The sequence below is a fragment of the Bombina bombina genome, chromosome 1 (assembly GCF_027579735.1).
Source record: "Bombina bombina isolate aBomBom1 chromosome 1, aBomBom1.pri, whole genome shotgun sequence".
Lineage (NCBI taxonomy): Eukaryota > Metazoa > Chordata > Amphibia > Anura > Bombinatoridae > Bombina > Bombina bombina.
The window spans coordinates 530,133,513-530,155,140 of record NC_069499.1 but is presented as its reverse complement, the minus strand read 5'-3'; the positions used below and the strand labels follow the sequence as shown (position 1 = coordinate 530,155,140).

The 21,628-nt window shown below is 39.0% G+C and overlaps 1 protein-coding gene across 1 annotated transcript in view; it reads right to left on the bottom strand.

The window, feature by feature from the left end:
- Positions 1 to 7,662: 7,662 nt before the first annotated feature.
- Positions 7,663 to 21,628, bottom strand: part of PLEKHM3 (pleckstrin homology domain containing M3) — a 643,564-nt gene continuing 629,598 nt past the window's right edge. Inside the window, exon 8 of the mRNA XM_053698629.1 lies at positions 7,663 to 9,159. Coding sequence (XP_053554604.1) covers positions 8,982 to 9,159 — 178 coding nt within the window. The 3' untranslated portion in view covers positions 7,663 to 8,981. The remainder of the gene's footprint in view (positions 9,160 to 21,628) is intronic.

Sequence of the window (21,628 nt, the reverse complement as noted above, 5' to 3'; positions counted from 1 at the left end):
GGGGTTACATGGAGGGAGAGTTGTAACAAGTAATGTGATATTGCAAGTGAAGAAGATGATGGTCATAAAGAAGAAAAGGGGATTTTTTGAAGCTTAAAAGAGTGCGTAAAATGATAAAAATCTGATCAAGAGAGTGACCATCTTTGTGAGTGGGAGAGTCAGTCCATTGAGACAGACCAAAAGAGAAAGTGAGTTGCAGAAGTTGTTTTGCAGAGGAGGCAGTGGAATTGCCAACAGGGAGGTGGATGTCCCCAAGAATGAGGGCAGGGGTGTCTGAGGTGAGGAAATAAGGAAGCCAGGCAGCAAAATTATCTAGAAATTGAGTTGAGGAGCCAGGGGGGCAGTATGTAACTGCAACACTTATAGAGAGGGGAGAGACTAAACTAATTATGTGGGTTTCGAATTAGGAAAATTTGAGGGAAGGGATGGGTTGTGTTTGTTGAAAGGTGCAACGAGAGGAAAGTAAATATCTATATATTTTACAGTATGTTTAATACATTTTTAAAATTTAATATGCAATATTTCAATAACACTTTTTAAGTTTTCATGTGTGCTAACCTGACCGCGTTAAGATCTAAATTGAGAAACATGATGCGCAAAACGCATGTTTTACATTCCTATGTTCTTCACATAGAAAATAATATACTTTTTATGATTAAATATATATTTCTATATATATGATACTGTTCATGCAAAATACATATCTATACCTATATATTTATAGGAATAGATATGCAGGTATAGGTAAATATATACACACACACACAAAAAGGACATTATCCTGTAAGTGAAGTACATTGGAATGTTAAATATGTAAGTAAATATACATTAAAATACATAAATGCATAAAGACATATCTATATATATATAAATATATATATATATATATATATATATATATATATAAAAACACATGTAAAGCCCTTTGCAGCCTTTTTACCCTGATACCTCATCTTTGAGCCCTTATAACTTTTTATTGCAATATTTTTAAAAACAGAATTTATGTTTACCTGATAAATTACTTTCTCCAACGGTGTGTCCGGTCCACGGCGTCATCCTTACTTGTGGGATATTCTCTTCCCCAACAGGAAATGGCAAAGAGCCCAGCAAAGCTGGTCACATGATCCCTCCTAGGCTCCGCCTACCCCAGTCATTCGACCGACGTTAAGGAGGAATATTTGCATAGGAGAAACCATATGTTACCGTGGTGACTGTAGTTAAAGAAAATAAATTATCAGACCTGATTAAAAAAACCAGGGCGGGCCGTGGACCGGACACACCGTTGGAGAAAGTAATTTATCAGGTAAACATAAATTCTGTTTTCTCCAACATAGGTGTGTCCGGTCCACGGCGTCATCCTTACTTGTGGGAACCAATACCAAAGCTTTAGGACACGGATGAAGGGAGGGAGCAAATCAGGTCACCTAAATGGAAGGCACCACGGCTTGCAAAACCTTTCTCCCAAAAATAGCCTCAGAAGAAGCAAAAGTATCAAATTTGTAAAATTTAGAAAAAGTGTGCAGTGAAGACCAAGTCGCTGCCTTACATATCTGATCAACAGAAGCCTCGTTCTTGAAGGCCCATGTGGAAGCCACAGCCCTAGTGGAGTGAGCTGTGATTCTTTCAGGAGGCTGCCGTCCGGCAGTCTCATAAGCCAATCGGATAATGCTTTTAATCCAGAAGGAGAGAGAGGTAGAAGTTGCTTTTTGACCTCTCCGTTTACCAGAATAAACAACAAACAAAGACAAAGTTTGTCTGAAAACCTTAGTAGCTGCTAAGTAAAATTTGAGAGCACGAACTACATCCAAGTTGTGCAACAAACGTTCCTTCTTTGAAACTGGATTAGGACACAAAGAAGGCACAACTATCTCCTGGTTAATGTCTTTGTTAGAAACAACTTTTGGAAGAAAACCAGGTTTAGTACGCAAAACCACCTTATCTGCATGGAACACCAGATAAGGAGAAGAACACTGCAGAGCAGATAATTCTGAAACTCTTCTAGCAGAAGAAATTGCAACCAAAAACAAAACTTTCCAAGATAATAACTTAATATCAACGGAATGTAAGGGTTCAAACGGAACCCCCTGAAGAACTGAAAGAACTAGGTTGAGACTCCAAGGAGGAGTCAAAATTTTGTAAACAGGCTTGATTCTAACCAGAGCCTGAACAAAGGCTAGAACATCTGGCACAGCTGCCAGCTTTTTGTGAAGTAACACAGACAAGGCAGAAATCTGTCCCATCAAGGAACTTGCAGATAATCCTTTTTCCAATCCTTCTCGAAGGAAGGATAGACTCTTAGGAATCTTAACCTTGTCCCAAGGGAATCCTGCAGATTCACACCAACAGATATACCAAATTATGTGGTAATTTTCTGGTTACAGGCTTTCAGGCCTGAACAAGAGTATTAATAACAGAATCTGAGAACCCTCGCTTTGATAAGATCAAGCGTTCAATCTCCAAGCAGTCAGCTGGAGTGGGTCGAACGGACCTAGAACAAGAAGGTCTCGTCTCAAAGGTAGCTTCCATGGTGGAGCCGATGACATATTCACCAGATCTGCATACCAAGTCCTGCGTGGCCACGCAGGAGCTATCAAAATCACCGACGCCCTCTCCTGATTGATCCTGGCTACCAGCCTGGGGATGAGAGGAAACGGCGGGAACACATAAGCTAGTTTGAAGGTCCAAGGTGCTACTAGTGCATCCACTAGAGCCGCCTTGGGATCCCTGGATCTGTACCCGTAGTAAGGAACTCTGAAGTTCTGACGAGAGGCCATCAGATCCATGTCTGGAATGCCCCACGGTTGAGTGACTTGGGCAAAGATTTCCGGATGGAGTTCCCACTCCCCCGGATGCAATGTCTGACGACTCAGAAAATCCGCTTCCCAATTTTCCACTCCTGGGATGTGGATAGCAGACAGGTGGCAGGAGTGAGACTCCGCCCATAGAATGATTTTGGTCACTTCTTCCATCGCTAGGGAACTCCTTGTTCCCCCCTGATGGTTGATGTATGAACTTGGCCCTCGCTAGCTGAGGCCAAGCTTTGAGAGCATTGAATATCGCTCTCAGTTCCAGAATATTTATCGGTAGAAGAGATTCTACCCGAGACCAAAGACCCTGAGCTTTCAGGGATCCCCAGACCGCGCCCCAGCCCATCAGACTGGCGTCGGTCGTGACAATGACCCACTCTGGTCTGCGGAAGGTCATCCCTTGTGACAGGTTGTCCAGGGACAGCCACCAACGGAATGAGTCTCTGGTCCTCTGATTTACTTGTATCTTCGGAGACAAGTCTGAATAGTCCCCATTCCACTGACTGAGCAGGAACAGTTGTAATGGTCTTAGATGAATGCGCACAAAAGGAACTATGTCCATTGCCGCTACCATCAAACCTATCACTTCCATGCACTGCGCTATGGAAGGAAGAGGAACGGAATGAAGTATCCGACAAGAGTCTAGAAGTTTTGTTTTTCTGGCTTCTGTCAGAAAAATCCTCATTTCTAAGGAGTCTATTATAGTTCCCAAGAAGGGAACCCTCGTTGACGGAGATAGAGAACTCTTTTCCACGTTCACTTTCCATCCGTGAGATCTGAGAAAGGCCAGGACAATGTCCGTGTGAGCCTTTACTTGAGGAAGGGACGACGCTCGAATCAGAATGTCGTCCAAGTAAGGTACTACAGCAATGCCCCTTGGTCTTAGCACCGCCAGAAGGGACCCTAGTACCTATGAGAAAATCCTAGGAGCAGTGGCTAATCCGAAAGAAAACGCCACGAACTGGAAATGCTTGTCCAGGAATTCAAACCTTAGGAACCGATGATGTTCCTTGTGGATAGGAATATGTAGATACGCATCCTTGAAATCCACCTTGGTCATGAATTGACCTTCCTGGATGGAAGGAAGAAGTGTTCGAATGGTTTCCATCTTGAACGATGGAACCTTGAGAAACTTGTTCAAGATCTTGAGATCTAAGATTGGTCTGAACGTTCCCTCTTTTTTGGGAACTATGAACAGATTGGAGTAGAACCCCATCCCTTGTTCTCCTAATGGAACAGGATGAATCACTCCCATTTTTAGCAGGTCTTCTACCCAATGTAAGAATGCCTGTCTTCTTATGTGGTCTGAAGACAACTGAGACCTGTGGAACCTCCCCCTTGGAGGAAGCCCCTTGAACTCCAGAGAATAACCTTGGGAGACTATTTCTAGCGCCCAAGGGTCCAGAACATCTCTTGCCCCAGCCTGAGCGAAGAGAGAGAGTCTGCCCCCCACCAGATCCGGTCCCGGATCGGGGGCCCGCATTTCATGCTGTCTTGGTAGCAGTGGCAGGTTTCCTGGCCTGCTTTCCTTTGTTCCAGCCTTGCATAGGTCTCCAGGCTGGATTGGCTTGAGAAGTATTACCTTCCTGCTTAGAGGACGTAGCCCTTGGGGCTGATCCGTTTCTGCGAAAGGGACGAAACTTAGGTTTATTTTTGGTCTCGAAAAGACCTATCCTGAGGAAGGGCGTGGCCCTTGCCCCCAGTGATATCAGAGATAATCTCTTTCAAGTCAGGGCCAAAGAGTGTTTTCCCCTTGAAAGGAATGTCAAGCAATTTGTTCTTGGAAGACGCATCCGCTGCCCAAGATTTTAACCAAAGCGCTCTGCGCCACAATAGCAAACCCAGAATTTTTTCGCCGCTAACCTAGCCAATTGCAAGGTGGCGTCTAGGGTGAAAGAATTAGCCAATTTAAGAGCACGAATTCTGTCCATAATCTCCTCATAAGAAGAAGAATTACTAATAATCGCCTTTCCTAGCTCATCAAACTAGAAACACGCGGCTGCAGTGACAGGGACAATGCATGCAATTGGTTGTAGAAGGGAACCTTGCTGAACAAACATCTTTAGCAGACCTTCTAATTTTTTATCCATAGGATCTTGGAAAGCACAACTATCTTCTATGGGTATAGTGGCGCGCTTGTGTAGAGTAGAAACCGCCCCCTCGACCTTGGGGACTGTCTGCCATCAGTCCTTTCTGGTGTCGACTATAGGAAAACAATTTTATAAATATGGGGGGAGGTACTAAAGGTATACCGGGCCTGTCCCATTCTGTACTAACAATGTACGCCACCCGCTTGGATATAGGAAAAGCTTCGGGGGGCCCCGGGGCCTCTAAGAACTTTTCCATTTTACATAGTGGTTCTGGAATGACCAGATAATCACAATCATCCAAATTGGATAACACCTCCTTAAGCAGAGCGCGGAGATGTTCCAACTTAAATTTAAAAGTAATCACATCAGGTTCAGCTTGTTGAGAAATGTTTCCTGAATCTGAAATTTCTCCCTCAGACAAAACCTCCCTGGCCCCCTCAGACTGGTGTAGGGGCCCTTCAGAAACCATATCATCAGCGTTCTCATGCTCTACAGAATTTTCTAAAACAGAGCAGTCGCGCTTTCACTGATAAGTGGGCATATTGGCTAAAATGTTTTTGATAGAATTATCCATTACAGCCGTTAAATGTTGCATAGTAAGGAGTATTGGCGCACTAGATGTACTAGGGGCCTCCTGTATGGGCAAGACTGGTGTAGACGAAGGAGGGGATGATGCAGTACCATGCTTACTCCCCTCACTTGAGGAATCATCTTGGGCATCATTTTTACTAAATTTTTTTATGACATAAAATACATATAGTTAAATGAGAAGGAACCTTGGTTTCCCCACAGTCAGAACACAATCTATCTGGTAGTTCAGACATGTTAAACAGGCATAAACTTGATAACAAAGCACAAAAAACGTTTTAAAATAAAACCGTTACTGTCACTTTAAATTTTAAACTAAACACACTTTATTACTGCAATTGCGAAAAAGTATGAAGGAATTGTTCAAAATTCACCAAAATTTCACCACAGTGTCTTAAAGCCTTAAAAGTATTGCACACCAAATTTGGAAGCTTTAACCCTTAAAATAACGGAACCGGAGCCGTTTTTATATTTAACCCCTTTACAGTCCCTGGAATCTGCTTTGCTGAGACCCAACCAAGCCCAAAGGGGAATACGATACCAAATGATGCCTTCAGAAAGACCTTTCTATGTATCAGAGCTCCACACACATGCAGCTGCATGCCATGCTGTCCTCAAAAACAAGTGCGCCATACCGGCGCGAAAATGAGGCTCTGACTATGATTAGGGAAAGCCCCTAAAGAATAAGGTGTCAAAAACAGTGCCTGCCGATATAATCATATCAAAATACCCAGAATAAATGATTCCTCAAGGCTAAATATGTGTTAATAATGAATCGATTTAGCCCAGAAAAAGTCTACAGTCTTAATAAGCCCTTGTGAAGCCCTTATTTACTATCTTAATAAACATGGCTTACCGGATCCCATAGGGAAAATGACAGCTTCCAGCATTACATCGTCTTGTTAGAATGTGTCATACCTCAAGCAGTAAGAGACTGCACACTGTTCCCCCAACTGAAGTTAATTGCTCTCAACAGTCCTGTGTGGAACAGCCATGGATTTTAGTTACGGTGCTAAAATCATTTTCCTCATACAAACAGAAATCTTCATCTCTTTTCTGTTTCTGAGTAAATAGTACATACCAGCACTATTTTAAAATAACAAACTCTTGATTGAATAATAAAAACTACAGTTAAACACTAAAAAACTCTAAGCCATCTCCGTGGAGATGTTGCCTGTACAACGGCAAAGAGAATGACTGGGGTAGGCGGAGCCTAGGAGGGATCATGTGACCAGCTTTGCTGGGCTCTTTGCCATTTCCTGTTGGGGAAGAGAATATCCCACAAGTAAGGATGACGCCGTGGACCGGACACACCTATGTTGGAGAAATAATATTTTATTAGACAGTGTTATTATGAGTGTAACTATACAGTGAAATGTAATTTTTTGTGTGACTTTTTATTCGAGCGTAACAGTTAACCAGAGCTTTAAAGTCGCGCTAACCCAACATGGGTTAAATTCAATAGTGCTCACGGGAACGAGTTTACTTTTAACTTATAATAAGTGCGCTACTTCCGACGCACGCAAATACCTGCGATAAACCCGATATTGCCAGCACACAATAGTTAATGCTCCACTTGTAAACTAGCTCTTAAGCAGGTGTAACAAAATGTTATAAGAATGCTTTTAAAAATATAAAAGTTAATAGTTTCTTCTATATACACTTGCGCACAGTTTAAGGAACACAGCAGGTAGGTTGTTCCAAATATCTTGGAGAACATCTTGGAGAACTAATCACGTTTCTTCTGAGCATTTACGCACCTCAGTTGATTCTGTCTCTTGATGTAATCCCAGACAAACTTAATGATGTTGAGATCAGGGCTCTGTGGGGGCCATGCCATCACTGTACGCTGAAGATAATATTGATTTGATTTAAATTTTTCTGATGTACACTCACTTTGCATTTCGTTAATTGATATTAATAAACAATTAACATTTCTATTTTTGAAAGCATTCTTACTTTACATCACTTTTTCACACCTGCCTATAACTTTTGCACAGTATTGTAAATATATATATATATATATATATATATATATATATATATATATATATATATATATACACACACACACACATACACAGATTGACTCAAACATTAATAAAGACTCTTGTTACAATTAGTCAATTACCCTATTAATTACAGTGTGTCAAGCAAAACCACTAAATAGAAAATACTTGTTTTCCTTGTTTCTTTATATGTTTTTCTGATTGACATTGCTTACTCAAGAAACATTTTGCATCATATTGTAAAGCACTACTGGGTTGCTATTCCGTAGTGTGACATAAAATTATATCTTAGTATATTATTTGCAGAATATATTGCATTTGTCTTCATTGCTTGTTTTGTGGAAAATATGCATTATTTAAGTTCCTATCAGCACATGGCAGCAGATATATTGTACAAGTCTGCACAACTATTCTGTTTATTCCATCGCCAACTACAACAACAGATAACACAGCAAGTAGGATATTTGTCAATATGATGGAATAGGTATTTGTAGCTATCATAGAAAGCAAGGTTCACCAGTAAAGCGCTAGCAATATAAGATAGTTATACAAAACTCTGGAACAAAGTAACGCAAGCTTACACAAGATGTCAAAGGCAGAATGCTGACAGGAGCTCAAATTAGGACAATTTCATACAAATCAAGCTCATTGTTATTTTACTCCACAAATTCTTAAATGCTTTAATAAATTAAATAACATAAATTTGAGACATGGAGATTCCTTTTTATACCTCACTCAGCCATTGAAACCGTTACCACAACACTAATATTCTGAGGGTGATAGACACTCGATTCTATTCTACACTGACCTAATCTGCATGTCATGGAGTAATATGAAAGTATAGCTACATATACATAGAATGACCCGTTTATTGTATCCTCTGATTGAAAATTGCACAATGCTCTTCAGTGATTTTTAGTGACTTTGATAGATTCTTTGTTGGCTGTAATACATTTTGTTGAGACAAATTGACAACTTTTTGTAAGCTACTGCCATGTTTCATACTGCTCAAGTACCTTCTCAGAAGAAAGCTTTGAAGAGAAGACGTTTCCTGGATGTAAATACAAGGCATTAGACATAAATGTAGAGTTATTACAAAAAAAGGACTAATTCTGATTTATATGTTCCAATGCCTTCAACACAATAAAAGTGAAAAAATGTCTAAAAATAAATGACATCTGATCCAGTTTTCTCCAGAATGAATAGGCATCAATACATAAAGTGAGGATGTTGTTGACAATTAGACACAGTAGATGTACATGCATACAATTAGAGAACTTCATCATGGCTTTGTATTTGTATCTGGATAAGTCATTACAAGACACTGCCCAATATACTCATTTAAATGGGATGGATCCAACTCATTAGTATTTGGAAGAAGTCCTCTATTTTCTAGAACAGGAAGGCAGCTATATGCTTTATAATAAGCACAGCGGCTTGGTTGGTGAGAGAGCAGCTGAGTAGGAGAAGAAAGGTTCGGTTAAATGTCATGTGCCCTGGTAAGATAGCTCAAACATGTTGCAAGACTCATCCAAGCTGTCATCTACATTTAGCCTCTTCCAGAAGGATTTTTGTTTCTTCTGTAGCTCCTTTCGTACACATCTGGGGCAGGGGATGGTTTTGACCTTGCATTCGGTGTGGAAGACTGCACCACAATTTTCACACCTATAAAATGGCAAAATAACATTAAGATTAATCACTAACAATTCTCACATACAGAGCTTGATCTACATCTGTGATGTAAATCTGTTTACTACAAAAACCTGCATTTTCAAATTTACATATAAACCTTAAACTAACTTTTTAGTAAAAATCACTCAAATAAAGCTGCAATTTGTATTAAAATTAACATTTATTAATCTGAATAACCTAAAACTGGTCTTTCAATTTATGCCAACTCCACTGAAGTGAGTAAATTTCGCTTTCCTTCTAGAATTTCATCATCATCATCAAGTACTATTATCAGCATAATGGGCATGTGCTGTCATTCATATTCGTTTGAGAAACAAATGCCGAATATGGCCGCATGCAGCAGCTTTTGGCTGTTTTGGTGCTGGATTTATTAGTGTAAAAGTATATGCAACATATAAAGCTGTGCAAATCCTTATCTGTTGAACTTTTACAATAATAAATCCAGCGCTGAAAAAAGCTTAATGACATTGTTAGAGGCCCTATTTGGGATTTGTTTCTAAAACGAATGACAAATATGAATTAATGCACATGCGTATTGAATATGAATGATTAATGATCACAATAATGAATAATATTCAGTGTTGATTCTTGATGAGAAGTTGTGTTTTGGAGTATAAATGTGTAGCTCTAACATCACCATTTGTGACAACAACAATAAAATCTGTTTTTCAGACTCCAGTGTCCCAGTTAGTGACATGAATATAGTAAGAGCTAACAAGTCAGTTTGCTATGCAGTATACAAAACAGAGTAAACATACATCAGGTTGTCTTACAAGACGTGATTGATCGCAAATGGATGATAATTGCTTTTACTTAGTATAATGGAAAGCAAATAGATGCAGGCATACACTACAATGTCTAATGGACAGCACACACAATAATCTGCTCCACTAGATGGGAATTTGTTTATTACTCCAATAAACATAAATTAGATGCCAATTTGCTGGAAAAGTATATTATTATTATACTTTATTTATTAAAGTATACAGGGCAATATTATGGCAAATGAAATAGCATTATTTATTTAGACAATTTTGTTGCACTGTGACTAAATAAACTAGATGTGAAATGACAATAAAGTAAAATCTTCATTTAGAGAACTTTTTTCATCAGAACATCAATAGTGGACCAACTCAACAGAGGGGTCTCCAAATGTAACTCAGTAGTAAGCAATATCAATAATATACATGCTGCTCTGTATAATCATTTTGAGGATATATCTGCAACCTGCACTAAAATAAGGAGCATGGAGCATATCTACTAATCAGCACCCATACGGTGCTAAAAATTACAATGAGCTAAATCAGCCCTTTTAAGGTATATTGCAGTGAAAAGTGCTGTGGCATTAAAATAATTGGTGATTTATAGTGATCTGATTACAGCTGAGCCTGAATGAGTGAACACAGAATAACTGATAGCTGTGATAGGGTCTGGCAGCTTTGTGTTCCTTTTCTGACACACCCGTATTCTTGGCTGATAGTTTTACTCACTTACAACTCTTATCAACAGATACTGGGGTCACTGCCACATATAAAATGGCAGAACAGATAGAGGCACCTGTTGCTTCCATCCAAAGGTCTCCACATAGAACAAGAAATAAAAGATAAAGGTGAATGATTGCAAAATAAAAACACCCAGACAAGGAAACCAAGTCATAGACTTTAACACTTATTAACCTAAAGGAAGGGAGGAGAGGGTGTAACACGGAGTCACACCTACTTGCTAAAGACAAATCCATGAAACATTTATTTATAATGTAGGGCACATGGCAGCACACTCAAGGCTGAAGAAGTATTATTAAGTTCACAATCATTTTATACAAGCTTGACATTTAACCATTTCATTACCTTTTAATACACAGTGGTCTATATTGTGCAGTACCACAAAAGAAATGTATGCAAAAAAAGTACTTTTTTATAATTATCTAAAGACAACCTTCTGGTAATACTAATAAACATGCACGTGTGCATTTATCTATGTTTCCAACACCCAAAAAAGGGGATTCCGGGCAGCATAATTCCTGCTTTTTGCCTATGATTGTGAGCATGTTTGCATTGCACAAAAAGTTAATTAACCCTGCATGTTGTGTATATAGCTTAAAGGGACATTGCACTCAAAATACACCTGTTATCCAAAATGAAAGATAAACATTTTTTTGCATTAAAGATATGAAGTAAAAAACTATTTAAATTTAAAGTAATACAGCTGTTTAAAGGGACATTGTACACTAGATTTTTCTTTGGATAAATGTTTTGTAGATGATCCATTTATATAGCCCATCTGGTAGTGTTTTTATAAAAATGTATAGTTTTGCTTATTTTTTAAGAACATTGTGCTGATTTTCAGACTCCTAACCGAGCCCCACAGTGTCAGATGTATACTCGCGTTTACAGACTCCTGCATGCTCAGTTTATGCTATCTGTTTTTTCATATACAGGGGAGGGGGGAGTGTCTGCTCTTTTTGTTTACCAGCCCCTTTCAGTGGGTGCCCCATACTACCTCATCAACAATGCTAAACTGGGAGCTTCTAAGTAAGTTTTTAAAAGGTTTTATACTGGATGTTTAGATCAGTATCTGTGCATATTCTTCTTTATAGTAGTGTCTATTACATACAGTTATATGAAAATTTGTGTATACTGTCCCTTTAAGCTATTTACCTCATACTACTGCTAATTGGCGTGTAAAACCTTCCAATTATAAACAATTAAACGCATTGGCACAAGATCATTAATACTGAATCAATTACCTACAGTGTTTTGCTCTCACATTAACCACTTACATGTTGTGTCCATGTAGGGGGTGTGGAAATCCCCATAAATATCTAGAAAAAAAACATTTTCTTATAGTTTTTTTTTAATGTTTTGTGAGCCTAGCAATTCTGAGTGTAAGAAAAAAGTAAATTTATGCTTACCTGATAAAATAATTTCTTCTATGGTACGACGAGTCCACGGATTCATCCTTTACTTGTGGGATATTATCCTCCTGCTAACAGGAAGTGGCAAAGAGCACCACAGCAGAGCTGTCTATATAGCTCCTCCCTTAGCTCAACCCCCAGTCATTCGACCGAAGGTACAGGAAGAAAAAGGAGAAACTAAAAGGTGCAGAGGTGACTGAAGTTTAAATAAAAAAACATAATCTGTCTTAAAATGACTCTTCGTACCATAGAAGAAATTAATCTATCAGGTAAGCATAAATTTACTTTTCTTCTATAAGGTACGACGAGTCCATGGATTCATCCTTTACTTGTGGGATACAATACCAAAGCTATAGGACACGGATGAACGGGAGGGACAAGACAGATGCCTAAACAGAAGGCACCACTGCTTGAAGAACTTTTCTCCCAAAAATAGCCTCCGAAGAAGCAAAAGTATAAAATTTGGAAAAGGTATGAAGCGAAGACCAAGTCGCAGCCATACAAATCTGTTCAATAGAAGCATAATTTTTAAAAGCCCATGTGGAAGCCACCGCTCTAGTAGAGTGAGCTGTAATTCTTTCAGGAGGCTGCTGTCCAGCAGTCTCGTATGCCAAACGGATAATGCTTTTCAGCCAAAAAGAAAGAGAGGTAGCCGTAGCTTTTTGACCTCTACGCTTTCAAGAATAGACAACAAACAGCGAAGATGTTTGACGGAAATCTTTGGTCGCTTGCAAATAAAACTTCAAAGCACGAACCACCTCCAAGTTGTGCAACAGACACTCCTTCTTAGAGGAATGATTAGGACACAGGAAAGGAACAACAATTTCCTTATTAATATTCTTATTAGTAACAACCTTAGGAAGAAATCCAGGTTTGGTACGCAAAACCACCTTATCAGAATGAAAAACAAGATAAGGTGAGTCGGATTGCAATGCAGATAGTTCAGAAACTCTTCAAGCCGAAGAGATAGCAACTAAAAGCATAACTTTCCAAGATAGAAGCTTAATATCTATGGAATGCATAGGTTCAAACGGAACCCCTTGAAGAACTTTAAGAACTAAATTCAAACTCCATGGCGGAGCAACAGGTTTAAACACAGGCTTGATTCTAACTAAAGCCTGACAAAACGACAGAACGTCTGGAACATCTGCCAGACATTTGTGCAGTAAAATTGACAAAGCAGATATCTGTCCCTTTAGGGAACTAGCTGATAACCCCTTCTCCAATCCTTCTTGGAGAAAGGACAAAATCCTATGAATCCTGATCTTACTCCATGAGTAGCCTTTGGATTCACACCAATAAAGATATTTAAGCCATATCTTATGATAAATCTTCCTAGTGACAGGCTTTTGAGCCTGAATCAAGGTATCTATGACCGACTCAGAGAATCCCCGCTTGGATAAAATCAAGCGTTCAATCTCCAGGCAGTCAGCCGCAGAGAAACTAGATTTGGATGCTGGAACGGACCTTGAATCAGAAGGTCCCGTCTCAGAGGTAGAGTCCATGGTGGTAGAGGTGATCAAAATCACCGAAGCTCTCTCCTGTTTGATTCTGGCAATCAGACGAAGGAGGAGAGGAAATGGTGGAAACACATAAGCCAGGTTGAACGACCAAGGTACTGCTAGAGCATCTATCAGTAGTGCTTGAGGATCCCTTGATCTGGACCCGTAACAAGGAAGTTTGGCGTTCTGACGAGACGCCATCAGATCCAATTCTGGTGTGACCCATTGATGAATCAATTGTGCAAACACCTCCGGATGGAGTTCCCACTCCCCCGGATGAAAAGTCTGACGACTTAGAAAATCTGCTTCCCAGTTCTCCACTCCTGGGATATAGATTGCTGATAGATGGCAAGAGTGAGTCTCTGCCCATCGAATTATTTTAGTAACCTCGATCATCGCTAGAGAACTCTTTGTTCCCCCCTGATGATTGATATATGCTACAGTCGTGATATTGTCCGACTGGAATCTTATGAATCTGGCCGAAGCCAGCTGAGGCCACGCCTGAAGCGCGTTGAATATCGTTCTCAGTTCTAGAATATTTATCGGGAGGAGAGCCTCCTCCTGAGTCCACACTCCCTGTACTTTCAGGGAATTCCAGACTGCACCCCAGCCCAATAGGCTGGCGTCCGTCGTCACAATGACCCATGCTGGCCTGCGGAAACACATTCCCTGGGACAGATGATCCTGTGACAACCACCAAAGAAAAGAGTCTCTGGTCTCTTGATCCAGATTTATCTGAGGAGATAAATCTGCATAATCCCCATTCCACTGTTTGAGCATGCATAGTTGCAGAGGTCTGAGATGCAAGCGAGCAAACGAAACTATGTCCATTGCCGCTACCATTAGTCCGATTACCTCCATACACTGAGCCACTGACGGCCGCGGAATGGAATGAAGAGCTCGGCAGGTGGTTAAAATCTTTGATTTCCTGACCTCCGTCAGAAAAATTTTCATGTCTACTGAATCTATCAGAGTTCCCAGGAAAGGAACTCTTGTGAGAGGGGTAAGTGAACTCTTTTTTAACGTTCACCTTCCACCCGTGAGATCTTAGAAAAGCCAACACGATGTCCGTGTGAGATTTGGCTAGTTGGTAAGTTGACGCCTGAATTAAGATATCGTCCAGATAAGGCGCCACTGCTAAGCCCCGCGGCCTTAGGACCGCCAGAAGGGACCCTAGCACCTTTGCGAAAATTCTGCGAGCTGTGGCCAACCTGAAGGGAAGAGCCACAAACTGGTAATGCTTGTGCTTGAAGAAAATAAAGCTATCATTTTATCACCTCTTTCACTTTACCCTTCCTAGTACTTAGAGTAGGCAAAGAGAATGACTGGGGGTGGAGCTAAGGGAGGAGCTATATAGACAGCTCTGCTGTGGTGCTCTTTGCCACTTCCTGTTAGCAGGAGGATAATATCCGACAAGTAAAGGATGAATCCGTGGACTCGTCGTACCTTATAGATGAAACATGTTTTCTCGTCATATTTGAAATTTAAAATACTTAACTAAATTCGAACAGTGGTGCTTCTAATGTATTGGAATGCCATAGAAAAACACATCCAACAATCACATGAGTTAACTCATCTCTTTCACAAACAATTTCATTGGGATGTGTTCTAATGGTTGCTGCAATAATAATAATGGTATGTATCTTAGCATTTTGGCAACATTCTGTTCTCACATTTCTTTTAAAGAAAGAAGTTTCATATTTTGTCGTAGTTTCTTTAATGCAATTTCACTAGCAACTACATAGATAAAAAAAATGTTAAAAAGATTCAAAGAAAAAGACAAAAAAATGTGGTGCACACAGGTATTCACATTAAAGGGACAGTCAAGTCCAAACAAAAATGTTCATGATTCAACTAGGGCATGTCATTTTAAACAACTTTCCAATTTACTTTTATCACCAATTTTGCTTTGTTCTCTTGGTATTCTTAGTTGAAAGCTAAACCTAGAAGGTTCATATGCTAATTTCTTAGACCTTGAAGGCTGCCTCTGATCTGAAAGCATTTTCACAGTTCTTCACCACTAGAGTGCATTAGTTCATGTGTTTCATATAGATAACATTGAGCTCACGCACGTGAAATTACCTAGGAGTGAGCACTGATTGGCTAAAATGCAAGTCTGACAAAAGAACTGAAATAAGGAGGCAGTCTGCAGAGGCTCACATACAAGGTAATGACAGAGGTAAAAAGTGTATTATTATAACTGTGTTGGTTATGCAAAACTGGAGAATGGGTAATAAAGGGATTATCTATCTTTTTAAACAACAAAAATTCTGGTGTTGACCGTCCCTTTAACAGAAATAATAATTTAGCGTGCTAACAGCCACAAAAACAATATTATTAAACTTAAAGGGCCATAATACCCAAATGTTTAAACACTTGAAAGTGATGCAGTATAACTGTAAAAAGCTGACTAGAAAATATCACCTGAGCATCTCTATGTAAAAAAGAAAGATATTTTACCTCAAAAGTTCCTTAGTAGCCACATCCCATTGTAAAGGATTTCTAAGCAGCAAATCAGTATGTCTGTCCCGGGACAGCCAAAGGGATGAGCCTCGTGCACTCTCATGTTATTTCCCTATGCAGTGTAAGAAAGTTTACAATGAAATCTCATGAGAGTTAAGTCAAATCTCATCAGATCACAGTAAAAAAGTTCATGACCTCAGCACTGCTGATGCTGATTGGCTGCTGTTCATTTCTTCGTTTTTTTTATACCTGCAGCTGAGCAACAGCTGAGTATAACTTTTTACACAGAACTTACTCTGCTGAGCTGAGGAGATTGTGAGGTAAAATATCTTCCTTTTTTACATAGAGATTCTCAGGTGATATTTTCCTGTCAGCTTTTTACAGTTATACTGCATTAGTTTCAAGTGATTTAGCATATGAGTATTATGTCCCTTTAAGAAGAGAAGAAACCCACTAACAGTGAAGGGGTTTAAAGAGTGGCAAAGGTGGCACTGCAAAAAATAACTAAAACACTGCTAGATTTAAAATGTCCTCAGTTTATTATACAAATATGTACATATGCCAGAATACTGGTAATTAAAATAATAACAGCAACCAGCTATGAATGTTATCCACCCTCTGTGCTGGGCACTTAGTTTATTACAACACACTCCAATGTTCACATAGGTAACAGATTGAGTAAACCAGGCGCTTGTTTAATGCACATGCCGGTAAAGTATCAAATGGCAAAGTCAAAAACGCATTAAAAGCTTACTGCACCCACAGCACATGATAATGACCACTATTAACAGTTGTGTAGCCACAAATGAGGTGACTTTGGATCAGCAAGTCTTTAGCTAAACACTCTCACCAACAAAGAGCGGATTCCTTTGCCTAGCCAAACTTGGTCAAAACCACAGCTGATGTTGGCGTGCTGAAACATCCATCACCCTCGTGCCATGCATGGGTGTGACCAACAGACATTGCAGGTGATACGTTACAACCAGATTTTATTTCACTCCTCCAACTTGGTGCTGGTATGGAGCTTCACTGACTAAGCTCCATATTAGCCCTAAGTGTAGGAACAAAACGCATACAATCTGGTTCTTGACTAGATACCTAGGTAGGCATATGGAGCACTACATGGCAGGAAATAGTGCTGCCATCTAATGTTCTTGCAAATGGATAACATTTTTGCAAAACTGCAGCCACTCAGTGCTCTAGAAATGGGCGGGCTCTTAAGCATATGCCCCAGATTTTTAACAAAAGGTACTAAAAGAACAAAGAAAATTTTATAATAAAAGTAAATTAGAAAGTTGTTTAAAATCACAATCTCTGTCTAAATCATAAATTTTTTTTTTTGGGTTTCATATCCCCTTAATCAAAACCCAACCTGCAGCCTTACACATATATTTTATTTAGCCTTATATTTTGGGATGTCACCAAAGTTTTTTTTTTTTTTTCAAATTTGTTAGTTCAACAACAAGATGTTTATCCAATCAGAGTATTTGGCAGATTAATTAAACTAAGTGATAATCTGGTATTCTAGACATGGGAAAAGTGCTTCCACTGGTGTCTGGAAGGATTGATCTTCTTTCCCCTTCAACAGATGTTTTACATTAGGTTGTCAGACATAGATGCTCTCTGCACTGATGCCTTTTCAGAGTTAAGATGGGGTAATTATGCTTTTACTCCTTTTTTCACTAATCACTTAAAGGGACATAAAATACTAAATGCATTACATACACCTCCCTCTAAATATGGGTGCTACCTTTTTGGAACCTAGCTTTCACAACAGGTATCCAAGGGAGAGTTTTTGCACTGGAAAGCAGTTAAAGCGAGATTTCAATATGGTGGCACCAATGACTAGAGAGAGGCAGGGAATAACCTCAATACTATTCTTATCAAATTTGTTTAATGTTTATTGTCCCCATGTCATTCTTTATATTCACATAGGAACAATCTGGCTGGATCTACACCCCCCCCCCCCTTACTGTCCTATTTTCCTATCCTACTAGAGATTTCCACAGTTTCACCAACTCTATTAGTGACCCAACCTCCCTTGAGTGAGGTCACCTCTGCTAGAAAAAATATCAGCCTTTTTTATTTAGCATAACTATGTAGCATAGCCAAGAAACGTATTACTTCTGAATTAAAATGAGTATGTTTATATAAAAACAGATTCCCTCAAACATAGAAGTTCCAACTAATGGGATCTTCATTTATATGTTTATTCTATATTATCGATATTGGCACAAACCATAAAATAAGAGATGCGTGGCAACTGTAATCCCCTGCCACCCATATGAGTCACATGAACTATAATTTTCAAATGCTATCTAATTTTGTATCTGAAATTACGCAGATATTGTAACTTGTTATTATATCACTAGATTTATTTTATCAGTTATACATCAAAATGACATATTACTTTATTTAATCGCATAGGGGGACTAGGCATGTGCATTTGTTTTTATTCTGGGATTGATTTTACAAGCAAATGCTAAATATGGCCACTGTGCAAATCCAGATAATTTTGTATTGCACTTTAACACTAATAAATGCAGAGCCAAATATAGCTGATTGCTGCTGCCCATGGCCATATTCAGCATTCGCTTGTAAAATAGATCCCTGAATAATGAAAATGCACCTCTAATAGGGATTACAAAAAACTAAGGATTCAAAAATAAGAAAGTATAATGTAAGCACTTGTGGCTTGACCCACCTCATGTCTTGGTCGGAAACAGACCACAATTGAGGAAACACGATGCACCTTTACAGTAAAAGATGTGATATAAATATATATCTAACTTGAAAGCTACATAAACTATGGAACAATTGAGGTCAGACAGCAGGATAGTAAAAACAAACGCACTGTACAATATAAGTTACATAGTAACTATGCCAATAAAAGAATAAAAGGCTACATAGGTTCACACTGTTTACTAGAATTCTGGTTTAGAGAGAAAGTTTCTAGAAACTCAAAGTACAAGTGAGCTGGTTTCCTCAGCTTTCTTCTGGCTGAAAGGTGTGTTAAACCTGATTTATGGAGTCATTAGTGTTACTATATGGTGAGGCACACACTCTTGCTATAGGCAATTACTACTAAAATGCTGTTATGAAAACCGCGAGCAGCACAACAGGGCTGCTAGAATGCCAAAGACAGCATTTCATCACTACCACAATGTTGAAGTTAAAGTGATTGTCAATTTTCCTGGTTTTGAATACATATTCCTCTAGGCAATCATTATATTAAGCAAACCGCCACACTAAATTTTTGATAAAATTACTAATATGTTGTTTATTTTTTAGTCGAAATATCGATGTTTCACTGTACCTGCTCCTCCCACAGTGTACTTCCTTATTTTTAGCCATATCACGCATACAGCGGTCCCACCCACTGTTTACGTCTCGTCAATGCGCGCTCCCGTTTTAATTTCCCATCGAGCATGCATTGATAAGATTAATAATTATACGTTATTTGCAGAATTAAAACAGTATTGGTTTGCTAAATAGACTGTCATTAGAGAATATGGAGCCTTTATACTGATGTACTTACAGAGCAGTACAGTAATTCAGAAATGACAGTGCTCCGTAAATAAAACTATTACGCATGCGCGAAATGTGCACGAGCGTAATAGGAATTCTTCAGTGAACATGATTACAACGCAGGCGCAAAATGGAGTAGTTACGGCATCGTAATGGGGTGGGTCCCCCTGTGGTTAGAGCCTTGATTGGTTCGTAATACGTCAATCAAAATGACAAGAAGTAGGCTCGCGTGCCGGGTGGAGGATCAAAATAACGGGAGACAACGAAAAAAATAAAAAAACAAGGTATATAACAACAACATTTAAAATCGATGAATGAAACTACTATTTATTTTTAATAGACTTTAAGGGTAACGTTAGTCAGGATGCGCACTTTACATTCACTTTAAAGAATGACAACAGCATAATGATATAAAAAATATGTGACTGCCATATTCAAAATTGCTTAAAAGGCCTGACTCAAACCCGGACATACAAATGGAAACCCGAACTGTCCAGGTTATTTCTGGATAGGTGACAACCGTAATCAAACCCATTTTTATATATGCGTGAAATAAATCAGAGATAGATCAGAAATAAATCATAACATTTTTAAACATTTGTTTGCACATTTGCATGTTTTTTTCAACAAAATATTAGTCTTTTATCCTATCCCTTTCTCTATTGCCAATTAGGCTAGTACACTAATCAACCAATTACTGTGTGCGATACTGTAAGGTCAGGCTTCTAAGAGTGAAATGAAAAAACAAACAAAACACAAACTCACACACATTCAGTTTTAAATTATGGGAAAAGAGGGGCAAAGAAAATAACGAAAACCACATTACTTTTTTTTACTATGCATAATTAAACATGTTGGGACAGATTACGATATCAGGTTTATCACTGCTGTTTACGTGTGTCTGAAAGATCACTCATGTTATGAGTTGTAAGAAAATGTGAACGCAATTGCGATTTACTCTAGAATCATTACCGTGACCTCAGACTTCTAGTTAGCTGTTACGCGAGGCAAAAAAGTGTCACAAAAAACACATAAAAAATACATTTAAAAGTACAGTTACACTCATAATAACACTGTCTGATAAAACAATATTGAACAAAAAAAGTTATAAGGGCTCAAAGATATGAGGTCCCAAGTGTTAGAGAGAAAAAAAAAGCAGGCAAAGGGCTTTAACATAGAGATACATATCTAAATACTTATGTGTGTGTGTGTATATATATATATATATATATATATATATATATATGTACATATGTATTTATATGTGTATATATGTATTTGCAGACACACATATATATATATATATATATATATATATATATATATATGAAAAAGTATATATGAAAAATATATGAAAAAGTATATTTATCCACATTAGCTGAGTATCATCGAGTGAAGAGGACTCCACAGGGCATGCGATACAGGTTACAACCTACTTTTTTTAAAGAAAATTCAGTGTTTTGCCAGAGATACCAACAGATAATGAGGCCAATTTATCATATGTCTGTCGGACCTGATCCGACAGTGCGGATCAGGTCCGACAGATATCGCTGAATGCGGAGAGCAATACACTCTCCGTATTCAGCATTGCACCAGCAGCTCTTGTGAACTGCTGGCGCAACACCGCCCCCTGCAGACTCGCAATCGATTGTACTTGATCGGGTTGAATACCGGCGATGTCTGTCTGTCTGCTCAGAGCAGGCGGACAGGGTTATGGAGCAGCGGCTCGCCAGAAACATGGGGCCTCAAGCTCCATTCAGAGCTTGACAGATAGGCCCCATTAAATAAATGCTCTTTTGATTTAATGATGCTTAACATCAAGTTTGTAAAGATGGAGTTGCTTACCTTGGATGAAAAGGTGAAGGCGCAGGAGGATAGGCTCCGTGAAGCGTCATCAGAGGAGGACTTCAAGCTTCTGACACAGACGGCTAAAGATGGCACTGCGGCGTTACAGAAGGAAGTGGAGGAACGCAAGTTCCGGAAGTTCAGACACGACAAATCGGATTACGGATCAGGCAATGTTTATCGTTGGCAA